The sequence below is a fragment of the Anolis carolinensis genome, chromosome 1 (assembly GCF_035594765.1).
Source record: "Anolis carolinensis isolate JA03-04 chromosome 1, rAnoCar3.1.pri, whole genome shotgun sequence".
Taxonomy (NCBI): Eukaryota; Metazoa; Chordata; class Lepidosauria; order Squamata; family Dactyloidae; genus Anolis; species Anolis carolinensis.
Window position 1 is genome coordinate 80193711 of NC_085841.1, and position 17445 is coordinate 80211155.

Here is a 17445-nt window from a genome sequence, read left to right on the forward strand (position 1 = left end):
GTGCTTGCAAGCCCACCACGCAGCCACTCCTACAAGGAACAAAAGGCGCGGCGCGTAGGTTGCTTCGCGTTGTTTTTCCTTAGATCGGGCTGGAACGGCTTGGAATCCACCCATCGATAGAAAAACAGGAAAAGAGAGAGAGAGAGGTGGAAGGGAAGCTCGCGTAGTTCCCGCCGGGTCTTGCTTTTCCGTTCCTTTCCTGGCTGGCTTGGAAGCATTTCTCATTTTGAGCACGGGAGGGCGCCGAACACAAAACAGAAAGTGGAAACAGAAACACTAAAGGGGAAAGGCAGGCAGGCGGGCGGGCTGCGTTGCCAAGGGAGACGGCCAGTTTGCGGCCTCCAAAGGAGAACTAGACGCACCCCGGGCCAGTGTGGGGAAGAGAAACCTTATTTTTGACAGGTCTTTTGACTTCAAACAAGAAGTCAGGTCTGGTGTGAAGGTTTCATTTCCACAGGGAAGTTGGAATGAGAAGAATAATAACCCACCATGTGGAAGGATTGTTTCAGTATCATCCAGTTTTAAAGTTGAGTCACTCCTCTTGAGCATTATTAAACAAACACAAACAACACACTAAGGTTGTGAGCCACTTTAGGTCTGGATCCAGAGAGAAAAGGGGTGTGTGTGTGTGTGTTTGATCCACAAAGATTCCTATATGGTTTGATGGATCTGGAACAAACTTGGTAAACATACCCTTCATGATCCTAATTTAAATACTAGTGGGGTTTGAGTTGGAAAAAAACACGACACTTTTGTTAGGTAAGGTAAAGTTTTTCCCCTGACATTAAGTCCAGTCATGTCTGACTCTGGGGGCCGTTACCTTCCCACCAGAGCGATACCTATTGATCTACTCACATATGCATGTTTTCAAACTGCTAGGTTGGCAGAAGCTGGGGCCAACAACAGGAGCTCACCCTGCTCCCCAGATTTGAACCACTGATCTTTTGGTCAGCAAGTTCAGCAGTTTAACCCGCTGTGCCATCAGGGGCATCTTTGTTTATTTGTTTCCTTATTTTAAAAGTGACCTACATTGGCAGCCCATGCAACCTCCAAGAGGGCACTAGATAGAAAAACTACCTCAGAGGGAGAGATGGCAAATGGAAGAGGGCTCTGTTTCTTAAATTGTGGATCCTCCATGTTGGGGGTCCAAAAATTGGTAAAAGGTTTTTGAACACAAATCTGTTAGTGACAACATACAGTGTTTCCTCTACCTTGGCAGCCGCCTCTCCAGAAAAGCCAAAATTGACACTGAAATGCAACACCGCCTGAGCTCTGCAAGTGCAGCATTTCTTTGAATGAAGCAGAGAATGTTTGAGATTGAGACATTCGTAGGTGCTTGTTTATAAGGCTATTGTCCTCCCAACCCTGCTATCTGCCTGTGAAACATGGACTGTCTACAGACGTCACACTCAACTCCTGGAACGATTCCATCAGTGTTGCCTCCGAAAAATCCTGCAAATCTCTTGGGAAGACAGGAGGACAAATGTCAGTGTGCTGGATGAAGCAAAGACCACCAGCCTTGAAGCGATGCTCCTATGCCTCCAATTCCGCTGGACTGGCCATGTTGTCCGAATACCCGATCACCGTCTCCCAAAGCAGTTACTCTACTCCCAACTCAATAACGGAAAACAGAATGTTGGTGGACAGGAAAAGAGATTTAAAGATGGGCTTAAAGCTAACAGCCTACCAGCTGTTAGGAATAATGTGGGCTGAAGTCCAAAACTCCTAGAGGGCTGAAGTTTGCCCATGCCTGGTTTTAAACCGTGGTAAAACACTGTATTTTTATTTTGTTTTACAGGCAACATTTTCAAGAAAACTGAAATCTGTATCTGGTAAATAACAAAAACAAGATTAGATGTCTGTACTGGATTTATGTTTGCAAACCTGCAAGGCAACTATGCTTGATGGGTTGCCTATGCACCAGGAAATTGTACAGTGAAAAACATTAACCCTGAATCGTCAGCCAGAAAAAAATGTGAATATTTTTCTTCACCTCTCTAATTTAACCATTCATGAAATCATAGAGTGGACAAAGAGTACTACTATTAATAAATAGAATTAGAAAATGCATACCCAGGCAATATCAGGTATATATGCTAGTTAAAAATAGTAATATTTATCTCATAGGAGGAAACTATGGGGACATCTCCTCTTCTCCAGAAATTCTCAAAGGTTGGATGTTAGGCCAGCAAGTTTCCTTAGTATATTTATATGCAGTTCATTTGGCCCTAGAGACTTGAAATAATTCTGAATAGCTAGTTATTCCTTTACGATCTCTTTACCTTTTGATTATAGTCCCCTTACTGTAGTGGTTCTCAACCTGTGGGTCCCCAGATGTTTTGGCCTTCAAATCCCAGAAATTCTAACCGCTGGTAAACTGGCTGGGATTTCTGGGAGTTGTAGGGCAAAAACATCTGGGGACCCACAGGTTGAGAACCACTGCTTACTGCATGATTTATTCAACTGTCATCAGTAAGAGCACTGTTTTCCATTTTAGGAAAAGACTGAAGCAAAAAAAGTGTTGAATAATTCAATCTTCTCTTAGTTCTCTATGAGCATTTACTACACCGTGGCCCTGCCCTTATCAAGTGGTTGATAAGGGTGGAATTCGGATTGGTAAGGTTAAGTAAATGTAACTATGGAACTCCCTCCCCAGTAAAATTAGATGAAGACATGATTGTGGGACCAAGCCTTTGGACAATAATTCTCAGTGCAATAAGTGATTATGGAATAATGCAATTTGATGACTGGAATGGCTCCTGGAACATGCCTTTGGATTCCGTGATTTTAATTAATTGTTTTAGAATTATCTTATGTATGCATATATGGCATCAAATTGTGACCTTTTTTTGCGAGCCACCCTGTGAGTGCCCCTCGGAGTGAGAAGGGCAGGATATAAACGCAGTAAATAAATAAATAAATAAATACAAGAGATAGATTATATTGAGTGAAAATTTAAGCAGAGTAATTTTGTATTACTCTGCTTGTGTCTACAATTATTTTTTTTAAAAAAAAACAGTCATAAGACTATAAAAAAAGGAATTGTTGAAGTCCAAAACACCTGAAGAATTTAAGTTTGCCCATGTCTGGGATAAAGTGTTGCTCTCCAGATGTTGGGAAACAAGTGTGAGAACAGCCATTTTGTCATTCTTAGAAGGTAGCACCGGGGGGGGGGGGGGGGGGGGCTAATTTACATAGGGATGATCTGATTGGTCATATGTAAATGAGCGGGTGCCAGCATTTGAAAGGGGAGATAGTCAAGAATGGCAGTTGGAGAAAAAAAACGAACATTCTAAAGTCTGTTAAGATGAGGAAAGCCAACTGTTAGGTCGTGAAAGTTAGTTGTCAGTGAATATAGGTCACGGGGCATGTTAACAAAAAGTATTTGAAGAAACAGGCAGTGTAGTAAATGGAAAATAGTTGAGAGTCTGCTCCTGCATAGTAAACAAGTGGATCTTTCTGTATATAAAGATTTGTATAAAAGTACAGTTTTCCTTCTGTAATGAAACCTTGTTATTCAACCAAGGAAGCAATATACAAATGTAACCAACACACTTTTGTTGCAAGATCTCAGTAAATAAACTCAGTTACTGTTTTGTTCAGTATGAAGACTGTTTCTCTAAAACACTGAATAAGATTTAAAGAGTCCAAGAAGATCCCTGCAATCTTTGATTAGGAATAGGTGCGAGTTCCAGGTTTAAATTGGTGACAGAGGTGGGATATAAAGAAAAAGATCCCCCCCTTTGTGAAGTGGGCTTCACACATGGCATTTGAAGTCCAACAACATCTGCAGGCTGCTTTTCCTCCATGCCAATTTAAACAGTATCTCATTTCAATTGTATTTTGAAATATTTTCTTTTTAAGGATTGAAGCTTAATAAAGCCAGAATTTCATTCACAGTATTCTTTTCTGAGTGCTATTAAAAGTTTTCTTGGTATACTTTCTTTTCTTCTATTTGAAGGCTGGTAATAGTAACAAGATGTGGTGTAATATGTTTCCTGGCAAAATTGTGGTTTTGTTAAGGAAGTGAAGAACCGTTTAGAAATGACCTAAAGTACTGAGACAACTAATCCAACAGCTCAAACTGGGACTCACATGCAGAATTGTATGCAGTTTGGTCATTTAATTTCAAGAAAGGCTATTGCAGATAAAAATATTGAGCAGTAGTTCAGCCTATAACTATAATAAAATAAATAAAGTGTTTTTTGTCCATGGAGACTGTTTCCAAAAGGCGCCTTAGGCATCATTTTAGTTTACAACAGGTTTCAGTTTTTGAACCAGTCTAAATTTGGTGTGTTGTATTTCTGTTTTGATTCCATCCATCTGCAAAGTGATTTGGAAATGCAGAAGGGTATTGATTCTGCCTTGCTTTTATCATGAAACCATTAAAATCTGGGATCAGTTCCAATCAGGTACATCTGTATTTCTATGTATATACTTATTCAGTCATTGTTGAAATCTTAAATTTTACTGCTATCTTTTAAAGATTCTAAGACATTTTGTGTAAAACTATAATTCATCTCATTGATGTGTAGGCAGCCTGTGCAAGACAATCATTCATTTGTAACCATCTCCTAGTACTTCTGTCTGTTTCTTATCTTGGGAGATCTAAAGAGTATGAACAAGAAATACAATCTCCACAGATGTAGAGCTTCTTGTGGCACTTCTCCTAAGTCATTTTTAAAGAGGAGGCATTATTTTGAAATGCACAGGTATAACTGGTGAGTCCATCAGAACACAATACATATTCACTATATCATTTTATAGCTCACTTTACACTTAGTAAAATGCAGGACACAAGTTCAGATAAAATTCCGGCATTCTAGAACTTCCCAGAAAATTGATGACTTTGGTTAAGATCCAGTGGTAGATTTCCATTGGTAAATGGAGTTTGACAGAACCAGGAAGGAGAATCACTCCTTTTCTAAGTATCCCTTCATCACCATGTGCTCCAAAACAAGCCCAGAATGGATGGGAAGTACTTCTGGGGCCAGTTTTCAGGTGGCATGGAAGGCCACACAGACTCATACTATCGGATTTAGCATACATTTTATTATGTTTTATACTTCATTCCAATTGGATTAGTGGCAAAACATAAGCAGTGTTTAACAAAGTGTTAAACAAAACTAACCACTTTATAAATGGTTTCAACATTTGGTACTAGACAAAAATAGTGACCATGGAGGTAAGTCTGAAGTGCTGCATATTTATTAAAAATAAAAATACCAATATAAATATAAAAAAACTTTCAGTGTTTGGAAACTGGAATTGCAGTAAAGTTATAAAACAGTGCAAGTTTATTATATACATATTTTCAGAAATAAACATCTCATATCTAAAGCACCAGTTAAATACTCAAGTTTCCAGATGTGCAATGGAAGTTTATCCTTTGTGAAGTCAACAGATGTACAGTTAAGTGACTACAGAATTTGCTTGCAGATGTCCCTGTATGGTTGAAACAAGTTGCATTCTCTCTGAAAATTTATTTCTGTCCATGATATGTTACGATATGGTAAATGATATTTGTCACAGATCAGAACACCATGGGACTTAATTGATGATTTTCTGTTCCCTTTCTCTCCCATCAACTTTCTTCAGGGCTCCAAGTATTTGATTCATAGATCTCCACAAACATTTACTATATTTACCACTTTTTTGTTTCTTAGGTTCACACTTTGTCAAGGCTTTTCAGTTGCCAGTGCTTAATCTTCAGTTCATCCCCACCTCATACCCTTGTGTTCTTAGACTAAAGGCTGCTGCTCTTGAGCTATGGCATTTTAGTTATAAGCAGTTGAGCAGTTATGATGGTTAGAACTATTGGACAGATGATAAAGTTCAACTACGTTTTTTCATATAGTACAGACAGAACAGATACTCCTGTAGCTTTACTTAATATAACACATAGAAACATCAGTACATTTATAAAAATAAGTATTTTTATAGTTACAACACAATTATATCAAAAGTTTTGAGTCATGCTTGCAGGATAGTTGCCCTGACTGCAGTATCCAGACTGCATTCATTATGGATGTAGAATTCACTTTTCTCCAGGTCAAATTATTAATTTAAGTTCATAATACACCATTTATCTTTGCTTTTAAAGTGCTAATTTGTAAACAATTTATTGCTCATTTCATCCATATTCCCAAGATTTTGTATATAACACCACTATGTCAGAAACTCTGCTAGCAATGTGGGCTGGGAGGCAAATCTTTCCTTCTGTTACTCTGAAGCACATCATCACTCCCTATGTGCTTTTATTTCGGTATTTATTTAAGTCAACAAAAGAAATGAAATTAACACAAGCTGTAAGTGTAATTTGAATGTGCCCCATTACACTGATCTTATTGTCTTAAAGAAGAAAGTCAACATTTAAGGCACGATAAACAACAACATAGGATTGTTCGGCAAGGATGTTTCCGTCTGTACTCAAGAGCTCTTCTCACTTCCCCTTTAGCTTCTCCAACAAAATCTTCAACCTTTTGCACATTGAGTTCGATAATATCAAAGGTGTCAGCCTGTTCTTCTACGAGCAAGGCTACCTGCATGAAGAGTTCGTGGACTTCTTTTATCCGAAACTCCAGTTTCATCAGCTCTTTGTGCCGTGTCTCTATCTCATTCAAGGCTGAGCGAGCTCCCTTTGCATCAGACAGAAGGTTCTCAGAGAAAACATCCCACCTGCCTTGCTCAATAATGTCCTCTATCTGGTTCCCAGAGACATCCTTGCCCATGATCTCTAGCTGCCGCTGGATCCTCACTTTGCAGTTTTCCCGCTGATTCATTTCAATCTTGTTATATTCAAACATAGCTTCCTGAAATGCATGCATAAGATCTACGTAGTGATCCTTTGACACACGGGAGATAATTGAATTTGAACCATATTTGGTTTCTGCATCTTCACTGAAATCTCTCAAGACCTGAAGTCGTCTATGGATATCTTCACCACGGGCTTTGATGTCTTTAGCTATTGAGTTTGCATCACGTTTTATGCTGCTGAAGCGGCGCATGGATGTTAGGAAGCGAGTATTTTGTTTACCCAGCCTCCTGACATCCTCATTCAGATGGTGATTGTTTGTTCGAATTCCTTGAATGTCTTTGTAAAGACTTGCTAAGGCATAATCCGTCTCAAATAGAAGATTTTCATGTGATGACTGTACATTGTCCGCAGCTGTAGAAGAATGCTGGTTGTAAAACCTAGCTTGCTCGTAAAGTTCAAAGAGTCGGTCTCTCATTTTTGCCTTTGGGAAAAGAAAAGAGAAATAAGTGAAAACAGCAAACTTCTTTTACCTAATCTAAGTAGGTTTGAACAAGATAATAGGTTTCATATTCCAAATATCTTTACTGAAACTTACATGTGAGCATATCTGAGCACAGTAATGTTCTTGATACATTACTGCACACTGTAAAGCCCATGTCATAATTCAAAATATTGTACTTAACGGTATGCTATTACAAGAACAAAGAGGAAATATTTATATCATCCGTAAAACAGAGATCTTTATTCAAATTTTAAAAAATGAAGTTCTAATTAGTGTCTAAACTTAAATGATTTTCACCCAAGGATTTAAATGATGCCTGAACTCAGAAGCACAATTTCCAGTATGGCTATGGTTAAAGGGCACATCTGTGAAATATATTAATGACATCAAAATTCTTTAGGATCTTTTTCATTTTGGGTGGGATTTTTGTTTTGCTATTTTTTATATTACTAAATCTCCTCAAACATCTCAACTTTTCTGCTCACTAAAATCATATGGCACAGATTTGTGTCCTTTATCAATTAAGGTAGGAGAGGGAGAAAGCTGTGTTTTAAAGTGCATACATCAGATATAGTATATTTAATTCACTTGTGTAGTGGTATGGTCATTGTAGGAGATTACTGTTTATCTATCCAAGATTTGATAAATACATATTTCCTACATGGAAATATGAATAATAACTATAAGTAACTTTTAGAGACTGAAAATGTTACTTTTTGAACTACAATTCTCAAGATTCCTGAACCAATATAACTACGTAAGGATCCTGGAAGCTATAGTCCAAAAAGGCTTGCCCAGCTTTAGCATCATTTGTGCAATGGTTATAATAGAAGCTGATGAGGGAAATGTTGTAATAAGTCTGTAACCAAAAAAATCTTGATTTTCCTGTTTAGTAAACTGCCTCAGGCAGGGCTGGCTTGAAATGTTTCATCTATTTTAATCATATTTCTCATGTTATACACTTTAAATCTGAAAAATTCAAAACATCCAAATAAAATTGAAACATCATAATATCTATAATTATATTGGTAAACGGGATGAGCCATGATATGAATAGCCATAGGGCCTAGCTTTATGTGGAAAGACAGGCCTTCTTTTTTTCTTAATGAAGTTCTTAAATCAGGGAGGTAGGATATCCAAATATGGGGGTGGCTAGGACTACTTGACCAAACCCTGGACACTTATTACTGATAAAGGTTGGGAGGACATTGGAATAAGAAGAAATTTTATTTCCCTCTGCTTATAAGTTTCCCTCTGCTTATATGGCTCCACTAGGTATTTCTGGCTCATGCTACGATGTCCATCCCCTATAAATAAGACACCCCAGCACCTTTCCAGTGTCTGACAAAATATGCTTTCTCTAGGCATTTTCTAGATCTTCAATATTCTTAGGCCAAAAGCCCATTTCAATAAGGTTATGCATATGTTAACATATCCACCTATGTCTGGGAATACATATGCTCTATCATGAATATTGGGGTCATAATGTAGCTGGTGATTGAATGTATTGTTTGTTTTTCTATCTAAACCAAACTATCCTAGGTCAGGAAACCATGGAAAGCTGAGGCCAGTCAAATTTTTAACTTATTTGTTTTGTAATGTGCTACATGGAAAGGAAACATGGCAGCCCGAGAACCAGAAGTTCACTGCAGCTCATTTATGTCAGAAGAAGCTGTGTTTTCCATTACAGCTGTACGACCGATTAGGGTAAATTGTAGTAGGGGTGATAAGGAAATTTGATTTATATATTCAGTACTATCATATTTATTTACTGTATTGTTATAAGTGTCTTATTGTAACTTACATAGAACATGATTACATAGGGTGTAATCATGTCCTATCAAGCGTTGTTGTTTGGTTGGTATTGTGATACAGCCTAAGCGCTAATCAATAAAATCTATTACTACAGCCATTACAGTTGTACAATATCTGTGAACCCCTTGCAGAAAGCGTTGAAATGCATTTATATAGCCGCAGAGCTTTCTGTTGCAAAGAATTAAAGATGCATTTGTGTGAACTTATGCTATGAATTTATTTACAACAATAGCAGAAGATTTATTCTAGTGTCAAAATTACCATTTGGAATTATAGGCAAAGTGATGCTTCATATGATTGAATGTTCTACCAGAGAGAGACAAATAAAAAAATACTGGGCATCATGGAAAAGAATTCTAGTCTACACATTTCCTTGTGGCATGAGTTTTTCTGGACACAGGAATATTTTTCAAATTTCCAAAATATCATCTGAAGTCTGAAGTTACGCAATCAAGACAAAACGATCACTTCTGCTCTCCTGTGTGAAACTGTCCTTGGTATCTGCCTAATTCTCAGATTTCCCAATAACAGTCACCAACCACACATCCTTTTTTATTTTACTTTCACATACAACATGAAAAGGGCAAGGTCATTTGAGAATCAGCAATGGCATTATTCTCTGTTTGTCAGATGCTATATAATAAATCTAAGTGAATCAAGGGAGAAGCAGTGTTTTATAATTTAAACAATTAGCATCTTAGCACACTGAGATCCTGATTTTCAATAAAATGGTTGTGTTCAGTCTTTGTATTAAATTATGGATAATCATAACAGGATTGAACCTAGCCTCTATTTAGGCTTGCATGCTTCCCTCACACCACTCCTTTTCTGAGAATCAGTTTGGAAGTTTTCTCTTCCCTTTTAACAAACATTACTTGTTAAAATAACTGGATTTGGCAAACTGGCTACTGTGCTTTATCTGAAACTAGCCAATATCTATATATATAAAAGAGTGATGGCATCAGGGCAGTGGACAAAACAACAAAACTACAGGCCCCCCAACCTCGAAATTTGACAACACAACCCATCATCCACGCCTCTAGGTTGATACAACAAAAAGAAAAGAAAAATAAAGTCCTAATTAGAGGGAGAGCAATAATTGTTTTTATCCAATTGCTGCCAGTTTAGAGGGCTAATCTCTGCCCACTTCGTTGCCTAGCGACCAAGGGACAGCCAGGTTTCAGTTAGGGGACAGGCAGATTTAGGCCTCACTTAGACTTCTTCCACAGATTATCTAATTTGCACTGGATTATATGGCAGTGTAGACTCAAGGTCCTTCCACACAGCTATATAACCCATTTATAATCTTATATTATCTGCTTTGCACTGGATTATCTTGACTCCACACTGCCATATAATCCACTTCAGTGTGCATTTTATACAGCTGTGAAGAAGGGGCCTCATGTAATCCAGTTCTAAGCAGATAATATAAGATGATCAATATACAGTAGACTCTCACTTATCCAACATAAACAGGCCAGCAGGATAAGTAAATATATTGGATAATAAGAAGGGATTCAGGAAAAGCTGATTAAACATCAAATTAGGTAATCGTTATACAAATTAAGCACCAAAACATCATATTATACAACAAATTTGACAGAAAAGGTAGTTCCATGCGCAGTAATGCTATGTAGTAATTACAGTAGAGTCTCACTTATCCAACACTCGCTTATCCAACGTTCTGGATTATCCAACGCATTTTTGTAGTCAATGTTTTCAATATATCGTGATATTTTGGTGCTAAATTCATAAATACAGTAATTACTACATAGCATTACTGCGTATTGAACTACTTTTTCTGCCAAATTTGTTGTCTAACATGATGTTTTGGTGTTTCATTTGTAAAATCATAACCTAATTTGATATTTAATAGGCTTTTCCTTAACGCCTCCTTATTATCCAACATATTCGGTTATCCAACATTTTGCCAGCCCACTTATGTTGGATAAGTGAGACTCTACTGTACTGTATTTACAAATTTACCAGTAAAATATCACAATGAATTTGAAACACTGACTACAAAAACATTGATTATGAAAAGGCAGACTGTGTTGGATAATCCAGAACATTGTATAAGCGAATGTTGGATAAGTGAGATTCTACTTTGATATGAAATAATTTCTAGGATAGAATAATGCAGAACAATATAATCTCTAAAACCAGGACGGTAATAAAGAAATAAAGAAAGTAAATAAAGCAAGGAAATTGGAAATTCCACAAAGGAAACAATCAGGGCCAGCTAACACCTCCCAAGAAAGGATTCTTCCAGAAAGGAAGCTGAGAAGGCAGTGAAGCACTATGTACTACCAAAGTCATTATTATTACTATCATTACTATCATTACTATCCTTACTATTATTATTATTATTATTATTATTATTATTATTATTATTATTGTGTTGCGGTCAACCGTGAAAATGAATACAATCTGGCTCCAAGTATTCAAAAACACTAAAATCAGAATATATAAAAATTAATGTGGTATAATAAAACAGAACAATACAATCTCTAAAATCAGAACACTAAATAAAGAACAACACTCTGAAAATAGGGGAATTCCACACAGAAAACAATCAGGGCCAGCTAACACCTCCCAACAAAGGATTCCCATCATCAAAGTCTGGCCAATCCTCTGTTTTCTCAGGGCCACAGACAGTAGAAGCATATAAAATATCGCAAACAACACCACCCTGAAAACAAGGGAATTCCAGACAGGAAACAATCAGGGCCAGCTAACACCTCCCAACAAAAAAATCACTCAGGGAGGAAACAGCTAGGCTTTAAATCTGCAAGGCCATTACATCCTAATCATTTTTCCTAATTGCAGCATTCATAGTTGCCTCCAACAGACAAAAAAAAAACAATCAGAAATATTGTATATTCACAACCTTTAGGAAATAATGTCCCCTGATGGCACAGCATGTTAAAGCGCTGAGCTGCTGAACTTCTGGACCGAAAGGCCACAGGTTTGAATTGGGGAGCGGAGAGAGCCCCCACTGTCAGCCCCAGCTTCTGCCAACCCAGAAATTCAAAAACATGTAAATGTGAGTGCATCAATAGGTACTGCTCCGGTGGGAAGGTAACGCCGCTCCATGCAGTCATCCCACATGACCTTGGAGGAGTCTACGGACAACGCCGGCTCTTCGGCTTAGAAATGGAGATGAGCACCAACCCCCAGAATCAGACACGACTGGACTTAACGTCAGGGGAAAACGTTGACCCTTTACCCTAACTACCACCAATTCCTCAATACTTTATTTCCCATACCACCATTCTTCGCCACAGCAACGCGTGGCCGGGCACAGCTAGTAGGTTATAAAACTGTCTTGTTTCAGTGAACCACAGTTAACATTAGCCACAGTTTGGATGGCGTGCTAAAGTCTGTTTAAGTCAAAACAGAAACATTTTTCCACTGAATTCAATGGAGTTTACCCCCAGATGTGTATAGATGTGTACACAGAACTATAGCTTCAAGGAGGACTTAAATTTTCATGGTGAAAATAATAATAATAATAATAATAATAATAATAATAATAATAATAATAATTTATATACCGCCCTATGTCCTCGAGAGGACTCAGGGCAGTTTTCAACATAGCAAAAGAAACCATACAACAAATTAAACATAATAAAGAATAGTAAACATGAAACAAGAACATACAATTCAAAACAACCACAAACATTAAAAAAAAACAGTTACAAAATGCTCCATCAACGGGAACAGATATAATGACCAGGGCTTCAGAATGGGCAAGGCCAACTATAAAGCGCTAGGCAAAACAAGTGCAACAGAATATCAAAGGGCCGGGAAATGGGTAAATCTTTCTCTAAGATTCTTTTACATCCAGCAAAAGACTGAAGGAACACAAGAAGCTCATAGTTTTCTTGCTTTCTGCAATATAGGGAGATGGGACAAGTTTCTGCCTATCTTCTCTCCAAACCCATCCCCAATATGAACACAACAATTAGGGAAAAGGTATGAAAATGAGGTACAGATACAGTATTTAATTCTAATACATATACTGAAAGAACAAGTGAATATAAACACACCCTTCTGATTGTTCTTATTTTAGTGTAATCTATTGCTTTACTAAAATCTGAATGTATATCCATTATCAGTGAAATGCCAATCATAAGACATATCTTGTACATTTTCATGTCAGCTACTGGTTGAGTCATAACAGCTAGGTATGTAGGCAAGATTACTAAGAAGAACAACACTGTATCACATTCAGAGTCCTATAACCACATTATCTAGGTATTCATGACACCATCACTATAAGGCATATTCTATCAAGTGATTAGAAATCTCATGACGGCACACACAGGTGGTAATTACATTATGAAATTCAGGTTACTACATGGGACCTAACACACATTTCTTTCTATTACTAATCAGAAATTCCTAGGGTATCTCCAATTCATTTTCATAATCAAATTTTCCATGATGTATGTCTGTGCAAACATATATGAGACACTACCATGCAAATGCTATATAATCATTTATAATCAGGAATCTATGTAAAATAAGACAATGTAAAATAAAACAAATATATGTAAATATGACAAATGTATAAAATGAATTGCCAAGCTAGAGGAAACCAATGAGTTATGTCACAGGAAGTTCAAAAAGCATTCAAATTAAGTCCTTATTCAGTTAATATTGATGTTGTTTTTTATATTGTTAACACTGCAATGAAAATCATGTGGCCCTTCATATACTGCTGGACTACTACTCCCAGCATTCCTCATCCCTGACTATGCTAGTTATGATAATGCTTATAGTTCAACAACATATTGGGAGGGGACACGTGACTCTTTTACAACACAAAATTATGCAAGCCTGCAGAAGATGTCAATAATGTTATAAACATGTTTAATATATTTTATTTCATTTTATTTTAAAGGGTGAAACTACAGAGGTGAGGGAGGCTGCGGGGAAGAGGTTTTAAGCTGCATCTTTTTGGAAACCTAATGCAAATATTGGGGGGGGGGAGGATTATACATACCTGCTGAAAAGTAAGTCCCATTGATCTTATTGGGGTGTAAGTTAAGTTTAATACTGTGGGTTAAGAGATGCTTCACTATAAAATTGTCTTTAAAGTACATGAGATCCTATCAAGGAATAGAATACAGAGCCCTCGACTATCAGATTCCTCCAGCTTTACCTGACTGTTCCCAGGTCTGTATTCGTTCCTGGTCTCCAAGCTCACTGTTTCCTCATCAGTTGTTTTTTAGGTTGCTGTGAGTTTTCCGGGATGTATGGCCATGTTCCAGAAGCATTCTCTCCTGATGTTTCACCCACATCTATGGCAGGCACCCTCAGAGGTTGTGAGGACTGTTTGAAACTAGGCAAGTGAGGTTTATATATGTGTGGAATGTCATACTGTCTGTCTGTTTGAGAAAAGTATGAATGTTGCAATGAATCACCTTGATTAGCATTAAATAAGCCTTGCAGCTTCAAAGCTTGGCTGCTTCCTGCCTGGGGGAATCCTTTGTTGGGAGATGATTAGCTGGCCCTAATTGTTTATTGTATGGCATTTCTGTTTTCTGAATATTGTTTTTTATTTACTGTCCTGATTTTAGAGGGTTTTTAAAAAATACTGATAGCCAGATTTTGTTCATTTTCATGGTTTCCTCCTTTCTGTTGAAATTGTCCACATGCTTGTGGATTTCAATGGCTTCTCCGTGTAGTCTGACATGGTGGTTGTTAGAGTTACTTTCTAATACTGCCCACTGGATTCTCGTAGTTAAGAGCATTTCAATAACAGTTTTTGGTGGAAAGTACTGTGGATGGGAATGGCAGAACTCTCATTCCCATCATCACCAGGAAAAACATAGATCTCAGCAGATGGGCAAAGGAGCTGAAATTATATTGTCCTTACACCATGTAGTCTGACCTGGTGGTTGTGAGAGTGGTCCAGCATTTCTATGATCTCAAATAATTTGCTGTGTCCAGGTTGGTTCATCAAGTGCTCTGCTATGGCTGACTTCTCTGGTTGAGTTAGTCTGCAGTGTCTTTCATATTTCTTGATTCGTGTTTGGGTACTGTGTTTGCGCTACACATAGAAGCCACTGAAATCCACAAGCATGTGGACAATTTCAACAGAAAGGAGGACAACAATGAAAATGAACAAAATCTGGCAACCAGTATTTTTTTAAAAAAAACTCTAAAATCAGAAGAGTAAATAAAGAACAACACTCAGAAGCCAAGGGAATTCCAGACAGGAAACAATCAGGGCCAGCTAACACCTCCCAACAAAGGATTCCCACAGGAAACAAGCAGCTAGGCCTTGAAGCTGAAAGGCTATTAAATGATAATCAGGGTGGCCAATTTAAACATTCACACCTGCCTCAAACAGACAAGAGTTCTTTCTCCCACCCTGGACATTCCACAGATATATAAACCCCACTTGCATAGTTTCCAACATAACTCACAGCCTTTGAGGATGCCTGCCATAGATGTGGGTGAAACATCAGGAAATAATGCTTCTGAAACATGGCCATACATCCTGGAAAACTCTCAGCAACCCAGTGATTCCAGCCATTAAAGCCTTTGACCAGACTTTGTTCTTGTTTTTAATCTGCTATTTCAATATTCTGGGATCCTCCTTCAGGCCAAGGCACCACATAAATGAGTAAAATACTGAGCATCCCTTATTTGAAATCCTTGGAAGCAGAAGTGTTTAGGATACCGGATTTTTCTAGATTCTGGTACCCTTCTATTTTCATAATGGATATCTTCGAAATGGCTTCCAAACCTAAAACACAAAATTCACTTCCACATACACCTTATGGACATAGCAGAGCAGTTGAGTTCAGACAACCATCTACACTGGAGAATGAATACAGTTTTGACACCACTTCAACTGCCATGGCTCCTTGCTATGGAATTGGGGCAGTTGTCGTTTCCCAAGTCTTTTACCTTCTCTGCCAAAGAGTGCTGGTGCTTCACTGAATTACAAATCCCAGGTTCCCACAGCATTGAGCCAAGGCAATTAAAGGGGTGTCAAACTCCACTGATTCTATAGCCTAGATTAGGCATGGGCAAACTTGGGCCCTTGAGATGTTTTGGACTCCCACTCCCACCATTCCACACAGCCTCAGGCCCCTTAAGCGGCTGAGGGGGAAAAGGAAGGGGCCTGAGGCTGTGAGGAATGGTGGGAGTGGGAGTCCAAAACACCTCAAGGGTCCAGGTTGCCCACGCCTGGCCTAGATGCACCCCAAGTTTTGCACCCCAGCAAATAGTTTGAAGCAAAGAGATCTCCATATAACTTGGAAGGAAAGAAGAAGAAGAAGAAGAGGACCCTACGCGTGGAAACCCGAAGGCAAGCACTCACCTCCTGCGCCGCCGCCGGGACTCCGCTCCGAGAGGCGCGTTTGACCGGGCTGCCAAGCCCTTTCCCTCCCGCGTCCCCAGCCCCAGCTCCTCCTCCGCGAAGGCCATTGGTCGCCGCCGATCCCCTTGTCCCTGGCTCTGCCCATTCGAAGGGGATGAGGCAGGCGGAGAGGAGAAGGCTGACGGGTTTGCTCGGCTGCCTGGGAAAGGACTCTGCCTCCAGGGCACTTCTCCAGGAACGGTGACGCCGGTGCCTCCTGCCCGCATTCCTGGAAGTTTTGCCCCAAGCATCAGCGCATCGCCAGGGACTGACTACAGCCAGGTGCATCCACATACTGATCAATGCAACTTGACACCACTTCAACGGCCTTGGCTCCTTGCTGTAGAGACATGGGATTTGTAGTCGGCCGCCAATGGGATTTTGTCCTGCATCAATAGGAGTCTAGTGTCTAGATCCAGGGAAGTCTTGCTCCCCCTCTATTCTGCCTTGGCCAGACCACACCTGGAATCACACTGGGTCCAATTCTGGACACCGCAATTGAAGGGAGATGTTGACAAGCTGGAATGTGTCCAGGGGAAGGCAACCAAAATGATCAAAGTCTGGAGAACAAGCCCTATGAGGAGTGACAAGAGCTGGGCATGTTTAGCCTGCAGAAGAGAAGGCTGAGAGGAGACATGATAGCCATGTACAAATATGTGAGGGGAAGTCATAGGGAGGAGGGAGCAAGCTTGTTTTCTGCTGTCCTGGAGACTAACACGCAGAACAATGGCTTCAAACTTCAGGAAAGGAGATTCCACCTGAACATTAGGAAGAACTTCCTCACTGTGAGAGCTGTTCAGTAGTGGAACTCACTGCCCCAGAGTATGGAGGAGGCTCCTTCTTTGGAGGCTTTTAAGCAGAGACTGGATGGCCATCTGTCGGGGGGTGTTTTGAATGCGATTTTCCTGCTTCTTGGCAGAGGATTGGACTGGTTAGGCTATGAGGTTTCTTCCAACGCTCTGATTCTAAGACTACAGGGGTATCTATATT

The 17445-nt window shown here is 39.1% G+C and overlaps 1 protein-coding gene across 1 annotated transcript; it reads right to left on the reverse strand.

Annotated features, from left to right (window-relative positions):
* Positions 1–5186: 5186 nt before the first annotated feature.
* Positions 5187–17253, reverse strand: stx11 (syntaxin 11). The gene is made up of 2 exons (XM_008122813.3): positions 16417–17253; positions 5187–7238 (listed from the first exon to the last, which is right to left on the reverse strand). The coding sequence occupies exons 1-2, from the start codon at positions 16747–16749 to the stop codon at positions 6366–6368; spliced, it is 1206 nt and encodes a 401-aa protein (XP_008121020.2). The 5' UTR covers positions 16750–17253; the 3' UTR covers positions 5187–6365.
* Between the last annotated feature and the right edge of the window lie 192 nt (positions 17254–17445).